The sequence below is a fragment of the Epinephelus moara genome, chromosome 7, assembly GCF_006386435.1.
Source record: "Epinephelus moara isolate mb chromosome 7, YSFRI_EMoa_1.0, whole genome shotgun sequence".
Taxonomy (NCBI): domain Eukaryota; kingdom Metazoa; phylum Chordata; class Actinopteri; order Perciformes; family Serranidae; genus Epinephelus; species Epinephelus moara.
The window spans coordinates 4,286,399-4,302,382 of NC_065512.1; the positions used below are offsets into that span (position 1 = coordinate 4,286,399).

The 15,984-nt window shown below is 42.4% G+C and overlaps 1 protein-coding gene across 1 annotated transcript in view; it reads left to right on the top strand.

The window, feature by feature from the left end:
- Positions 1 to 15,984, top strand: part of mao (monoamine oxidase) — a 52,126-nt gene that overhangs the window by 19,770 nt on the left and 16,372 nt on the right. Inside the window, exons 3-6 of the mRNA XM_050048439.1 lie at positions 1,285 to 1,422; positions 13,936 to 14,040; positions 14,171 to 14,262; positions 15,224 to 15,365. Coding sequence (XP_049904396.1) covers positions 1,285 to 1,422; positions 13,936 to 14,040; positions 14,171 to 14,262; positions 15,224 to 15,365 — 477 coding nt within the window. The remainder of the gene's footprint in view (positions 1 to 1,284; positions 1,423 to 13,935; positions 14,041 to 14,170; positions 14,263 to 15,223; positions 15,366 to 15,984) is intronic.

Sequence of the window (15,984 nt, forward strand, 5' to 3'; positions counted from 1 at the left end):
GCTGATTTGGCAAGCTGAACCGGGCCAGGAGGCAGGTGAGTGAGCAGTGGTGTTAGCCCAACAGGAAACACAGTTCAGCTCAGTAACAGGCAACGGTAGCCAGGGGGCATAGTCAAAGAGGCAGAAAATTCAGAACCAGGTAAAGTAGACAGTCCAAGCACACAGAGGGACGGGCAGAAAGTAGATCAAGGCCAGGTGGAGGATAGAGAAGCCAACAGATGAGTACTCACAGGATGCACACACAATGGTGAGTGTAGCAACACAGTGAAAATCTCCGGACCACAAGAAACCACAGGTAAACAGACTGGAATACTCAGTTTGCAGCGTCGCTGTCAGATGGTAATGCCAAGCAACCACAGGCAGACAGGAACCAAGGACCCAGAAACAGGTCTTGTGGTTAGGGACAGAAGGCTGGAGCGTTTACCAGGAATCAGACGAAGCAAGCAGGTCACGTCAGCAGTGTGAAATCAGTCCGGAATTAAGGGCTGGAGAGCCTTGCATGAGTGTTGAAGAACAATCTGTGTTTGTGGGGCCGGGGTATATGCATTGGCTGTGAGTAATCAGGAACAGGTGAACAGAGTTGCGTAATGGGCATCACTGAAGCTCAGGCGTGGCAGACCAGGGCGAATAGAAAATTAAGAGCAGGTGATCAAGAATGCAGGACTGTGACACATGCACAAATCCCTCTTTCTTCTCCAGGAGACAAAAAAAAAGTCTTACGTTGGCAGTATTTCTTAAAGCGATAGATAGCTGTTCCAGTTATGCTCCTCAAAGTTCCTGCAAAGTTAGTTAGTCACAGTCGATAACGCCCAGATTTCTTGTGTTGTAATGTGCTGGAACAGTTTAATAAATTATAGGAACATTATTTATCTTAATGTATATGAACTGATAACAAGGACCATTGTTTTGTCCTGATTTACTTTGATGAATATTTGGGTCATCCATAGATTAACGACAAAGTAAAGGAGGAGTCAAAGAGGGTTGGGTCATCAGGATCAACAGCCATGCAGAGTTGGGTGTCATCTGCATAGCAGTGAAAGCAAAAAGTTCTGAATTGTCAACATGCAAAGACTGAAAACTAGTGGACCCAGGACAGAGCCTTGTGGTACTCCACATGGACTTCTTTGTCATGAGAAGCTTTTTAATGATCTGATAGGCAGGACTGAAACTTTTTCCAACCTATCAATGAGACTTTTGTGATCAACAGTGTATTTCTTTTTCCATTTCTATTTCTTCTTTTATTTCTCTGTTTATGGTCCTATGTGTTTTTTCTTTCTTTTTCAGAATAAGGAGACAAAGTGGGTTGATCTGGGTGGGGCTTACATCGGACCAACTCAGAACCGCATCCTCCGTTTGGCCAGAGAGTACGGTGTTCAGACCTACAAAGTCAACGAGCAGGAGAGCCTGGTGCATTATGTCAATGTGAGTATCTCATTGTCTGTGTGTGGTTTTTAGGATGGCAGATAATATTCTGCTTCAAGCTTCAGCTGGAGTCATGTCTTCGCAAGCTATCACATATGAGAGAGCTAGATCATTCAATTTGATTTCTGCACTAAGTTTTCATCATTTCCAGAAGACAGCCTTCAGGGAATATCTCCAAATTACACACAAACGTCTGCTTGGACCCAAGGGTGTGGGTCCAAGCAGACCACTAAATTTTGGTGGTCGAAGGCCAAGTATGTGAATATGTAGGTTACATGGAATTTGACTCTGTTCTGTTTCTCTCAGTGAACTTACATACTAATAGACATACAGCAGAGCAAGAACAACAAAGCTTAACAAAGTCACGTCAAATCAATTTAATTTATATAACCCTACATTACAAACCAAAAATTTGCCTTAAGGGGTTTACAATCTGTACAGCAAATGACATCATCTATCCATAGACCCTCGATTTGGATGAGGAGGAACTCCCATTAATGGGCAAAATTGGTCCCTAAGGTACTTGTCTGAGTCACTTATTCTCCCTGGATGACAACCAGGACATGGATCTCCTGTTCCCCTGGTAGTCAACCACGAGCTCATAGTTTTTGCTGTGACTGTTGTTGCATCATGTGACGAATCTCTCTATCAGTTCTCTGTGCATCTCTGTACAAACAGTCTCCAAGTGAAGACAGCATGTTTCTCACTGGAAATTATTCTCTGCAAGTTAACATATTAATAACATCCATGACATCTGTACACATTAAACTAATGAGATATAACATGTTAACTGGTGAGCAATCAAGATGCTGGTAGATGGATTTTTTTTTACCTCTGGGCAGAGCCAGGCCATCTATTTCCTCCTGTTTCCAGTTTTTGTGCTAAGCTAAGCTAACTGGCTTTTGACTGTAGCTTCATATTTATCTCACAGACATACAAGGAGCATCAACCTTGTCTTATAACTCTGTGAGAAAGCAAAAATGCTCGCTTGCTTTTAGAAGACAGTGTTTTTCACATGTGGAGTAATTATGCACTTAGCTAGTCATTGGCAATGAAAGGTGAGTGGGCAGGTAGGGAGACGCTGGCAACCTGACAGGCAGAGCAACAAACTCAACTCATCTAACACACACCCTCGCTTCAACTGTCTTGAACTTTTTTCTACACTATGCACATTGCAATTCAATGAACCAGAGATTGATGTTCACTGTTTGTGAGTTCCCTGAAATATATATAAGTGTTTTCTAAACAGTTATTGGGCCATAAAAAGGAGGCTTTTGCATGGCAGAGCATCAATGCAAGACTGGAAGTGTCACATAACATTACAGATAGTTACAACTATGCTAATTTGGCGAACTTAAGCCATCGAAAATTACCGTTGTTGGTTGACATTAAGGCCTGGGCCAACTATATGTCAACAAATCTACCTTTTATTATGAATATATGATACTGTTTCCATGGTAGCACCTTGCAATTTACTTGCAGAGCACCTGTCTGTCCACATGAGGAGCGCAGTGATGGTACGTGTCGGCAGAGGTGTGTTTGGACGCAGTGGGTTAGGCAGCTTCTCAGCATTGGATGCATGATGCTCGTGTCACTAGGCGGCTTTCATTTGTGGGCTGTCTGCTCATGGACCAACATGGCGGCTTGTTTGGAAACATTCTCTTAAATTCCAAAAGTAGTTCACAGAAATGCATTTCTGCAAACATTTGAGGCAATGCAGTTGCTGAATCTGTCTCCATTTTAAATCAACAGTGGTCAGGTTGAATGTTTTTTGGGAGTTTTCAGAGATTGGAAAGTCAGACTGGACACTCCTGATTTGCATAAAGTAGCCAGGACCTCGACCTCATGCAGATGAGGAGCAGCCAACATGACACCAAATTTATTGAAATGTCAGGATGCATTGCAGAGCTGATAATATAGACAAGTGATGGATAGTGTGGAAATGACAGATCCTCTGGACACCTACCCAGGTGGAGAGTTATTGTCTGAAAAGATCTTCAGGCCTTTATTTTCTCAGAGGGAATTATTTTCATTGGACGTTATGACCAGAGAGATTAAACTATGTTGAACTTCAACAGATTTACTGTTAAAAAACAGTAATTACCAGATAACAGAAACCCTGACTTTCCCCTCAGACTCCAACGAAGATAGGAATATATCTATCAAATCAATCTCATATGCTTAAAGCTGTTAGTCCAACTAATTGATAGTAATTAGAAGTGACGGCTGAGTTTAATTGCAGTAGCTGGAAGGCATGACAAATGAGCTGTTCAATCTGCTACGGAAATGTGCTTCAAACTTCAGCTGGCACTGAAGACATACCGTCTCATCTGATCAACAGTTAGTGTTGCCCCTCAGAGCAGAGCAGACCAAGGTACTGCATGGATAAAAACCACACATTGTGTCCTTCCTGTGACTCCGTACATGTCTGCCGAGCAGCCAGCCACCCCTCTCCGCCGCAGCATTAGTGACTGGAGATGCTAATCTTTGCCTAAGGGATTTCTGTAATGCAGTTTCTCTTTTCTCTGAGTGGTTGAATGGACAGCGAAGGCAAACAAAGAAGGACGGAAGAAAGAGACACTGAGGCCATCTTTGTTCTTGTTATTCTTTGCTCCATATCTCATTAGTGTGGGCGCAGGGCTGTCCTTAACACAGTTGTGTTCCTCTACCTGATTTGATTTGCTGTTGCGGCCGTGTACCCTGCTCAAACTACCCTTACTGTAAATCACTGGACGGCCTAGAGTGGTTGGCAGCTCTCCGTGTGTGTGTGTGTGTGTGTGTGTGTGTGTGTGTGTGTGTGATAAAGAAAGCTTATCTCAACATAACTTCATAGATGGACTTTGACCCTCTAGCCTGAGGGAGTGGGCGCAAACTCACACTGATAAACAAACTTACTCTGGTTTATATAGAAAGCCGTCTCTAATTTCCACTGCCAACTTCCATTTACACGCATGAGGAGGCCAGAAAATTACAAACACCTCTCAATATAATGAAATTCGGTAAAACTACGCACAGAAATACTGCCTCATAAATCACCAGGAATCAAACTTTGTGTCAGCGTCTTCAAACTCAGCGTTCAAGGCTTCAGAAACGTAATTTATCACAGGGCTATAGTATCAGTTGCAGCTGCAGAATTTAAAGTTTGAAGTAAACATTTGGAGGCTTGTTTACAGTAGAGGTCGCCCAGTGATTATCACTGGCAGATATTAAATATTGACCACTGCTTACCTTCTCTCACAGAAGAGATTTCTACTGTAGGAGCACAGTTATTGATCGTGCACCGACTGTGTGTCCTGAGCTGCCCTCAAATCTACCTACGCTCAATTTGCAATATCATTACTGGGTTATAATAATCTGGATGACTGCCATTAAGTATAACAAGTGCCAAAAGAGTTCTTGGCGCTGGAGAAGAGCAGTGGCACGTACAAATGAAGATGTTTATTTTGCTGGCGAGGAAATGGAAGTGGCCTTCACCTGCTGCTCTGCAGCTAACAGCTCAGTGTGGCTGTTTGTTCTCGTGCCATCGCCCTCTCGTAAAAAATAAAACAAGAACTGTAAAGAGACATTTTGAATGACACATACACTGCATTTCCTGTTTTTACAATAAAAGTGCAACAGTAGAAGGAAATATTTTATGTGTGTATGAGTGCAGATTTTCTATTGCTGTAGGAGAGGCAGCAGTGAACAGAGAGGCTTCTATGAACAAGGCACAATTAACAGTAACACTAAAGTACATGTAAGCCTTTTGAAATTATAAATCATGGCTGTGTGCAGGTAATTTGAATAATGTAATGTAATGCAAATACATTGAATGACTGGTGCAGAGCATGAATGGCATCATAGTTAGGTAAAAATAATGACAATCTTAAGCGTTGTAGGGCTCTGCAATATATCGATATTATTCAATTTTGATTCAGTTTTATTTTTGAAGTCTAATATCACAAATCACAATTTGCCTCACAGGGCTTTACAGCATACGACATCCCTCTGAAGAGCAACTGAGGAGGGATCCCTCTTCCAGGACGGACAGACGTGCAATAGATGTCGTACAGAACAGATCAGCATAACAAATTAACAGTAATCCGTATGACACAATGATAAATTGAGAGTTGGAGAGACAGAGAGATGCACGGCAAACAGGAATGACAATAGCTACACCAACATTAACGTTAATGATAATATTGTAATAATAATAGCATTATATATGTATATATTAGTATATGACAGTATATGTATGTGACAATAATAAACATACAGGTCTGATAACAGTAGAAGTATGACTAATGACTATTGATAACAGCAGCAGCAGGAGACATCAGGCAGGACCACGGCAGCAGCACAACCATGACACACCATCCAGGTGTAGCCACGATTTGAGGGAACATGCGAGACAGTGGAGCACAAAGGCTCCTGAGAAGAAGCTGAGTTAGCGACATGTAATAATAGGACATGAATGTTAGCAGATGAAGAAGAGCCAAATTTTCTAAATCTAAGAGCAAGAGAGAAGAAGAGAAGGAGGTCCCTCGGCAGACTAGGCCTAAGTCAGCCTAACTAGGGGCTGGTACAAGCCTGAGCCAGCCCTAACTATAAGCTTTATCAAAGAGGAAAGTCTTAAGTCTAGTCTTAAATGTGGAGACGGTGTCTGCCTCCCGGACCGTAACAGGAAGATGATTCCACAGGAGAGGAGCCTGATAGCTGAAGGCTCTAGCTCCTGATCTACTTTTGGAGACTTTAGGGACCACGAGTAACCCTGCGTTCTCAGAGCGCAGTGTTCTGGTGGGATAATATGGCACTATGAGCTCACTAAGATATGATGGAGCTTGACCATTTAGAGCTTTATAAGTTAACAGTAGGATTTTAAATTCAATTCTGGATTTTATTGGACGCCATAGTTCCTGTTAGTACACGTGCCTCCGTGCTCTGGGTCAGCTGGAGAGTTTTCATAGACTTATTAGAGCTACCTGATGATAGGGAGTTACAGTAATCCAGCCTAGAGGTATCAAAAGCATGGATTAATTTTCCTGCATCTTTTTGGAACAGGATAGGCCTAAATTTTGCGATATTACGGAGATGAAAGAACGCAGTCTGTGAGGTTTGTTTTATATGAGAGTTAAAAGACAAATCTCGATCAAATATTACTCCTCCGGTTTCTTTGGTTTGTTCAAGCTTTTTGGCATTTTTATGTTTTTTTGTGACCTTGATAGACAGAAAAATGAAAGGGGAGAGAGGGGAACCTGCAGCAAAGGGTCCTGGGCTGTATTTAGGCCATAGCATTAAGGACTCAGCTTAATGGTACGTGCTCTACTCGATGAGGTAGTGGAATGTGCGATAATGATGTCGTTAATTTAGAAAAATGAGAATTGATGAGCTTGTTATCTTGTTACTTCAGAAAACAAAAGCAGATTTTTTTACACAAACTCTTCTCATATTTTGGAGATAATAATCAGGTTAATTCAGATAAATGGGATTTTTCGTTTCTTATTTAAATGCATTATGCTTCCTACAGGTGACACGTTTCGTCCTCTGGTTCCGCAGCCGCAGGCAGGATACCAGATCATAACTGAGCACAAACAGACCTCTGTGATCTGATCAGGTTAGGAGAGGCATATTTCTTTGTAACACAGTGTGCTGTCAATTAAGGTCTACTTAATATTTTCTCCGTCCATTTAAACCTACTGTATTACTATAAGGACTGATGCATTTGAAGCCTGGTCTCATAGTCTTCAGTGAGCACCGCTGTGTCCTCAGCACTGATGTACTATTGACTTGACCTACTTGGGCAGTGCTGTGAAATGTCAACAGCATGACATTTGGCTCCGACAGCAGTTAGAGAATAAATCTTTGGTTTGGTGAAGGACTTGACTGGACGGCTGCGGTGATGTGAAGCGTTTATGTGAGCTCCACACTCGCGTACGGGAGCTCCTCTGTGAGTGCGTCTCCTTAGCTACTATCTCTGTAAGATCCACTCAAAGACCCAGACTCACACACACGCGCCACTCGTAGCTTCCTGGCTGGTTTCCATGGCAGCGTGCTTCATCAAAAGCTGCTCACCTCTATCTGTGTCAGTGTGTGTGTGTGTGTGTGTGTGTGTGTGTTCATGCATTTGTGCATGCATATGTGTGGAGGCGTGGAGGAGGTCTGTTTCTGGTGTCCCTGATCTCACAGCTGACTCTGCAAAAATTCAGATCCCCAGAACAACACTTGAAAAATGAGGCTGGTTATATTTTATATTTTCTCTGTGCAGCTTCATGTTATGGTGACTGGCATGTGTTTTAGTGCATTACAGGACAAGAGGTGTCAGTTATATATCTTTTACCGGCTGGTGATCTTGCATTGGAGCTGTCAGGTATCTGGAAAAGTTTGTCATGGCATAGAGATGATAAAGAGACTTGATCCTCATTAGGGATCTGAGACAAAAGATGGATAGTGGGACCAAAACATGGCAGTACCTCACCTTTTAACCATGTATTTACACCTGGGCTGTCAGATTTTTATTCAGCATTCAGCAAGTCACTGAATGCCCTCTGACCTCAGTGAAACAGACGGGGGTCAGGAAAGTACTGCAGTGTTTTTACTAGTAAGGAAATGTAGTATCCCAACCCAGTTGCCAGAATAAATGTTGGCATTGTATGTCTGCAAACCACAGACATGTAACACCTGTCTTAGAAATAAAAACAGAACTTTCTTATAAAGTAACTCTAAAGTCCTGAAAATTAACGATGTTCCTAGCACCCTCTCATTTCAGCCCTGCCTGCAGAGGGCCTCTCTGCAGCGTAACCTCTCATTATAACATTTGATTTCTGCACCTTTCCCTCCATCAGCACCACAGACTGACTCAAACTGTTACCTTCACTTCACCTCATGAGATTTCAAACATGTCAGTTGCTGTTGTGAGTATCACTGCACTGTCTTTTGATTGTAAGTAGCTTTGGATTAACCAAGAAGCTATCCAGATGAATAAGCTCTAAACAGACGTAGCAGGTAGAAGTTTCCTGATCACTGCACAGGTCTGAACTTTATAACAGAGGAAAACTCGCTGGATTAAATCTGCATTGATCTGATTTATACGACAGTGTCTGCATTACTTCACAGGACAGCAGCCAGAGTGGTAGTGAAGCAGCATGTGTGCCGAGCCATTGTGTAATTAGGGCTAGCTTGCAAGCAAGCTGTGTAGCTAATCAGCTTTTCTATGGCAGATTGTAATCCAAAAGGCCAGCGCTGGTTTCCCTTATCAGCAAACTACTGCCTTACAGGCAGCTGCAGCTCTCAGCACTGGATTTATTAATGAGCTATCACTATCAGAGATGGGGAAACAGACTTTGATTAAATACTGTCCCTGGTTATCAGAGATTGAGAAAGAGCGTGGGATTGTCCCGTCACTGCTGCAGCAGTGTGCATGTTTGCACGCTCGCAGCACCACGGACAGAAACGGCTGACGGTTGTGCAAGTTTCTCTACGACAGTAGTTCTCTACATGTTTTATTGACTGTGTTGTACGAGTCCCTCAGAGTAGTGACTCCTCTGGCATAAGCCAGCAGCTCTAAGGTCAACACAGCACACGACAATGCAGTAAAAATAGGAGATATAGACAATTAATGTTTGTTTACAACTCAGAACAGAACATATGGTTTGAGTGGGACGAGTGTCAGTCGCTCCTCCATCTGTCAGAATGGTCACCTGTGTCTCAGGCTTCTCCTCCGCGTGAGGCTGACTCACTGCTCACTGATGTGGAAACAGATGCTGCCTTGCTTTCTCTCCTCTCCTCTATCCCCCCACCTCCTCCTTCTGTGTTCCCTCGGCCAGCGTCTCCATGGCGACAGACCTGTTGTTACACAGCAACGGACAGTTCTGAGCACGGCAGTGATACTGTACATTGTGAGAGTCTTCTCACTGTCTGTGACTTAAATGTTGTGTTGGTAATCATTCATAAAAAGTGCAGTCTTGATGTTGCAGTGCCCAGAGGAAATAAAAATAGATATTTGTCAGAGTATAACTGGAGCAGTGGTGCAGAGCAGCAGGGCTCATACTGTCAGTGTATAAAGAAACGAAAGTTCAGTGACTTGAAAATGGATTTGCCATTGTTGTATGTGAACTGTCTGTCATATAAAACCTGAGTGTGATTACCTGTGTTTGAATGGAAGTTCTTTAGAAGCGTTAGATTGTGACCCGTAGTAAAACATCTCGCCCTCATAAAACACAGTTCACCTCAGGAGAGAGTATCTCAGATCAGCGATAAAGCGCACGATCACAGGGCGGAAACTCTTACTGTACTAGGAACACTTATTTCTTTATAGGCCATAAATTATTGGTACTTTATTTAGGGCGTGTTGTTGTAGCTGTGTCGTTAATTATATTGGTTGGACTCTTGGTTGATCAGATAAAGATTCTCCTTGTGTGGAAAACTTTTCTGAAAAGAAGCTTAAAGAAGTGTGTGAGATTGAGGGGGATTTAGTGACATCTAGTGGTGAGGACTGAAGATTGCAACCAGCTGAAACTTCTCCCAGTGAGAATTCCTGCCGTGTTTATTGTTCAGGAGGTTTTCACCAAGAGACAAATTACTTGCAGAGGTCTCTTCCTGTGATTAAAACCAGTAAAAACACTGACACAGTTTCACATCACAAATCAGTGTTTTCCAGATGATGCTCGGCATGACAGGGACAAGCCACCAGCCCAGCACCTGCTAATCTGTGCTCACCTTTTTTCTCTGATAACTTAACATCCAGATGTCCCGGAGGTTTTTACCAGGAGCAGAATTATCTGCAGAGGTCTCTTCCTCTCTAAAACACACAGAACCGGTAATTAAAACTGGTAAAAACACTGAATAAATCTCTTTGATTTTAAAAATCAGTGTTTCTGCAGTGCTGTTTGGCTCGTCGCAGAGGGGCTGCTAACTACGGTGGCCAACACGAAAATGCAAATGTCCCTTTCTAGAGCCAGTGTTTGGTTTGTCCCTCCTGGGCTACTGTAGAAACATGGAGGTGCAACCAGCTCCTCCGAGAATCTCCTCTCCTCCTCTCTTAATGTGGTGGAGGGGTTTGCGTTTCCCCGTGAACCTGGGAGCTGCTAATAGCCTCTGGTATGGTCTCCCAAGGTAAAGTGGTCCCAGGGGAGGGGCCAGACTAAGAGCGATTCAAGAAGACCTTAATGAAAAGGCACATTTGGACTCTGAGCATCTCGTCTGGTACAATATAATATGTGATTGTAAATATCTGTGTCTGAATGAAAGGTTTTCATTGACCTACTTACAGAGCAAGATGTGAGCGTTTGATAGTGAAATTTCTCACCCTCATAAAATACAGTTCAGCTCAAGAGAGTCTCTCAGGTCTGTGATAAAGCACACGTACACAGGGCGGCAGACCTGAGCTGTGACTACACTGACTGTGCCAAGAATAAATAATTCTTTATGGGTTATTTATTACTCTGATTGTCCATTGTTGGTTATTAACCTGGTTGGACTCTTCATTAGTGAGATATAACTTTTCCTCATCTGGGAACACTTAAAACAGGGTAGCACCCTAAGTTTAAGAGGCTTGAAGCCAATGAAAGTTTCATTTTGCAAGTCCACTTTTCTTATCATGCACACAATTCTAGAGACGCAATGAAAATCTGAGGCCTCTGGCACGCTCTTAAAGTGCTCATTAAATATCTATGAAAAAGAAAATCATGCAAATAAAAGCAATATCTAAATCTCAGACATGAATAACAGAAGTTAAAGCAAAAATATAAACACTAATAAAAAATGCGTAATATAAATGTGTGTAGTACATGTTGATGCGTCTCTGATTCAGCTACAAACACGACTGATTTACACATCACAGCTGATCGCTGAGCTACTTTTACTCTTTTCAAACACAAAGTGTCACAGTGCTGACAGCAAATCTCTGCACCGTGTTATTTTTGTACAACAACAGTCACGTCCTTGGGCCCTTTTTTATTTCTGCATGTTTGATGTGATGTCAGCTGAAGTGAGACATGAATTTAAAAAGATAACATGTTAACCTTTAAAACCCCTGATTTCTTCCACTTAAAAATCTAATTTCAATCCAATTTAAACTCACAATATCTTTCATACAGCATTACATTAATGTTAGCAGGTCATTATAGCGACTTGAACCCTGACAGGGCGGCGCAGGTTTTGAACACAGACTATACAGAAATGAAGCCAAAGTATCCCGGATACGGCCACTGCCTCTTGAGCTGATGACATCATTTGGAGCCATGGACTGTGCAGTAGCAATGTCCCCAAGATCGAGTTCCTGCCAATACACCTTTACAACCAGTCATGAACAGTGCCATTGATCACGAGCACACCGATTGACACGCAGAGCTGTCAATCACAAGGTCAAACCCCATTTTCATGGCCTTATATAACTGGTTTATCAAAGTACATAAAATGAGCACATCAGTAATCAGATAGGTCGGACCACCATGTTTAAATATATACCCTTAATGTTACAGCTGAAAATGACAACAGAAATAAAAAACAAGTTTGCCCATGTTACGTATCTCTGCAGCTGAAATCAAATGCCAGTTGTCTACCCGTAAGTGATTGCTGTTGTTGGTGTGACGTCACAGTGTTTCAGTCTACAAGTATCTGCTCCACCTGAAATAATCTTTAGTAAAACTTGAATTTGTAGCGATGACCCACAGTTGACTCTGTCAGAGTGAGCTGTTGTCCTGCAGCTTCATCACACAGTGATCCACTGTGAGACACACAAAGGCATCACTACACACAGCCTGTCTTTGTTTGTTTCAGGGGAAGCTGAAGTTTAATGGGGTCTGAAACAAATTTACTTGTCAAGCTAAATGTCAATGACGTTACGCTAGACAGAATATGCAGACAGACTTATTCCTCCACACTGCGAAGAGACAATTGCTAGAAAGCAAGAGTTGGTTCTTAGAAACACCAGACACGGCTGTGACACGGAGCTCAACATGTAATCTGCATGTTTATGTCGGTCGGTTGGAGTAACCTTGATCTCTTTGGCACCCTCCCCCCCCCGCATCTGTAAATCACTTGTGTGGTTGAGAAACAGAGCAATAGTCCAGACAGACAGACAGACAGACAGCACATGAACTGAGGACACTCTTATCGCGCTCGATGACTCTGGATCTTTGAATTAGTCGTAAAATGTTGCACAACACTCATCATACTGAGCTGTTACTACACAGCTCTTTGTAAACTGTTCACAGTCACTCTGACTAAGCACATTGAAGGTCAGCTAGAGGTCGACTAACGTGTGAAAATAAGAATATGTTCACCTTGAAATAGTATTTAATGTCTTTAAAGTTTGGATTTACCTCGAAATGTGTCCTCAGCAGGTTGGGAGCAGCTCTCAATGACACTTAGTGGTTCCCAGCGGGTTGGTCTCGGACCAAAGTGGGTCACGAGTCCATCCTGAATGGAGCACAAGTGACTCGCAAACGTGTCAAGTCTGTAGAAAATGCGCTTTACTTTGAAGTACACAGAGCTTTTATTTTGAAGTGTCGCTTCCTGCTGTAGAGTGAGTGACTAATGGATAGCTACCTGACAGAGACAGCAAAATGACGCTAATTGTATTAAACTGTGTGGACCTTGAACTAATGACTAAGGAGACATCTGGACCAGTTAGGAACCACTGCTGTAAATCACAAAAGGATATGAAACAGTTTCAGTGCCAGCAGCTCTGTAAGGATGGGTGGCTGTATGTATCACATATTTTAGTCCCTTCCGGCCTTGGCAGGCTTTTTGGGGATTGTCGCGGCCCAAAGTGATTTCATGGGAGCTTTTCTAAAAGATTGTGATGCATGTTGCAAAGTTTCTTTAAAGCAACAAAGTTCAGGTGCAAGTTAAAATAGCAAAAATAGTGAGTCATTCATTCAGTTCAGGGATTTACCTTTCACGGTCTTGAGCAGTAAGTTGTTGTTGTTCGTAAATCTGAAACGTTTGTGTCGCACATGTCAAACAGGAACAAGGAAGTGAGTTTTGTGATCTTGTGCAGGGGACTGCTATGATGAGGGGAGCTATGATGATGAAAAGTTTTGGTGATTGGACTAAATGACAGGGTTGTGCACAGTTCACAGGGACTGGTTGAATTTGCGTTAACTGTTGTAATCTCAACATCCTGGAAGAACTCGGGTGTACAATGCTGCCTTATAAGAACCATTTAAAAACACTTTGTGGAATTAAAAAAAATAAGTGCCACCTGCCAACTGATTTGAATCAGAAAGGAATTTATGTCACTCTGTAACAATGACATCTTAACCTGGAAATCCAGATGCCCTGCCCCTGGCAAATTCAAATTTGCTCTGCACGGGAAATCTTTCTAGATTTGAGTCTGGATTTCCAGGCTAAAGATTTCTAACCTAAAAGCTGAGTATACCACCAGCCAAACTCTGATATTAACAGGTCTCTTTCTCCAGCAGTGTGACAGAGTTTCATATGTGACACATACAGTGTGAGAAAGTGAACTTTTGAGTTACTAAAACACCAAGTTTCCATATTTAGACAACTTTTTTGATGTTTGTTCAACAGGGAAAGTCGTACCCATTCAAAGGCTCCTTCCCTCCCATGTGGAACCCCATCGTCCTGTTGGACTTCAACAACCTGTGGAGGACGATGGACGAGATGGGCAAGGAGGTAAAGAAAGACTCACCATTGGTTTTTTTGTTTCTTTGCTCTCCACTCTGTGTGTCTCATATCTGCTAAATGTCCTCCTCCTCCTCCTCCTCCTCCTCCTCCTCCTCCTCCTCCTCCTCGTGTGCTTCAGATTCCCAGAGAGGCTCCCTGGAGAGCTCCCCATGCCGAGGAGTGGGACAAGATGTCCATGCAGCAGCTCTTTGAGAAAATCTGCTGGACCAGGTAACAGAGAGTAGAATTATATAATTGATTCTGCCTAACAACAGTGAGACCAGTTGTGCAGGTCTTTTTCTGTCTCTGAAGTTAGCACCATCATTTATTTCTTTTAAGATTATTTAACATTTTGGGGCGTCGGTGGCTTAGTGGTAGAGCAGGCGCCCCATGTACAGGGCTGTTGCCACAGCGGCCCTGGTTTGACTCCGGCCTGTGGCCCTTTGCTGCATGTCACTCCCTCTCTCTCTCCCTCTTTCACACTTGTCTGTCCTATCCATTAAAGGCTAAAAATTCCCCCCAAAAAAATCTTTATTATTTATTTAACATTTTGGCATTTTCACCGGAGAGTTGTCAGGGAAGAGGTGTTAAACGTGAGGGGTTTGACATGAACCATAGGTCCGCTGTCAGAATTGAACTGAGGACATGTAGTTACATTGTGATATATAGTATGCATCTAAACCACTAGACAGACAGTTTTTCCAAACATACAAATTGAATGTAAACAGGAATGTAGTCAAAGTAAGTCTATGCATGATAAGAAGTATTAATATATCTTTATACAGAGGTGTTAACAGCTTGTAAAACAGTTACAGCTCAGTACACACATGTAGAGAAATACACTTCAAAGTTTAATACCTTGTACTTGTGTTTGAACAAATGTATTGAATGTCACACACAAAATCTCAAATAGTTGAGAGTTAATTACACAAAACTTGTGTTTAACTTTCAAACTACACACAGAGACGTGACAAATGAATTCATGTCTGATTCTTAAAAAGTAGAAGAAGAACATGACATTTCTGAATTATCCCTTAAACACAGTGGAACTTTGTTAATAAAGCTTTTCTCCATTAAGAGAAATAAAAGTTTATAAATCAAAAACTCATGCAGGATCTCACGGATATATTTTGAACATTTACACAAACACATTTTTCAATATGAAGTTCTAACTGTCGTCTCTTATTCCCAGCACTGTTCGTCGCTTCGCCACACTGTTTGTCAACGTGAACGTGACGTCTGAGCCCCACGAGGTGTCGGCTCTGTGGTTCCTCTGGTACGTGAAGCAGTGCGGAGGAACCATGAGGATCTTCTCCACCACAAATGGAGGACAGGTACGTCAGCCACACGTCTGGTTTTAACATCTACACTGAAGATTAATGTAAGATACAGCTTTTGAAAAATGCCGGACATTATTAATTGATGCACACTGAAGTTACAAACAGAACCCTCAGCATCATGACTCCAGTTAATCTCTATAGAACAATCAGCCTGAGGGACGCAGGACAGACGAGGCTCTCCAAGAAGTGATGCAGGACAAAGTCTTGCTCACGTTCACCTTAGTTTGCTGCTGATCAGCTGAGAATAATCATGAGCTCCACAAAAGCTGTTTTCTTGGAGTGCCGGGGGAGCACATTCTGTTGTCGTACTTTCTAAAGCCCAGCGGCCCTGTTGCCATGGCCACTGAGGAAGGGGATTGTGTTTAGGTAAACAGAGGATGTTGTAGCCAGCTCTGTTGTCAGCTCCCTTTGCTGGGCCGTTCCATTTGCACTCAGTGGAGAGAAAGTGAGAGCAATGACCTCAAGTAATATACTTAACTATAATTTTGAGGTACTTTACTGAGTTTTTCTGCAACATTATACCCCTGCTTCACATCTCAGAGGCAATTATTGTACTTTCTACTCAGATTTTTACTTATTTGATAACTTTACTTACATTGTAGATATAGATTAT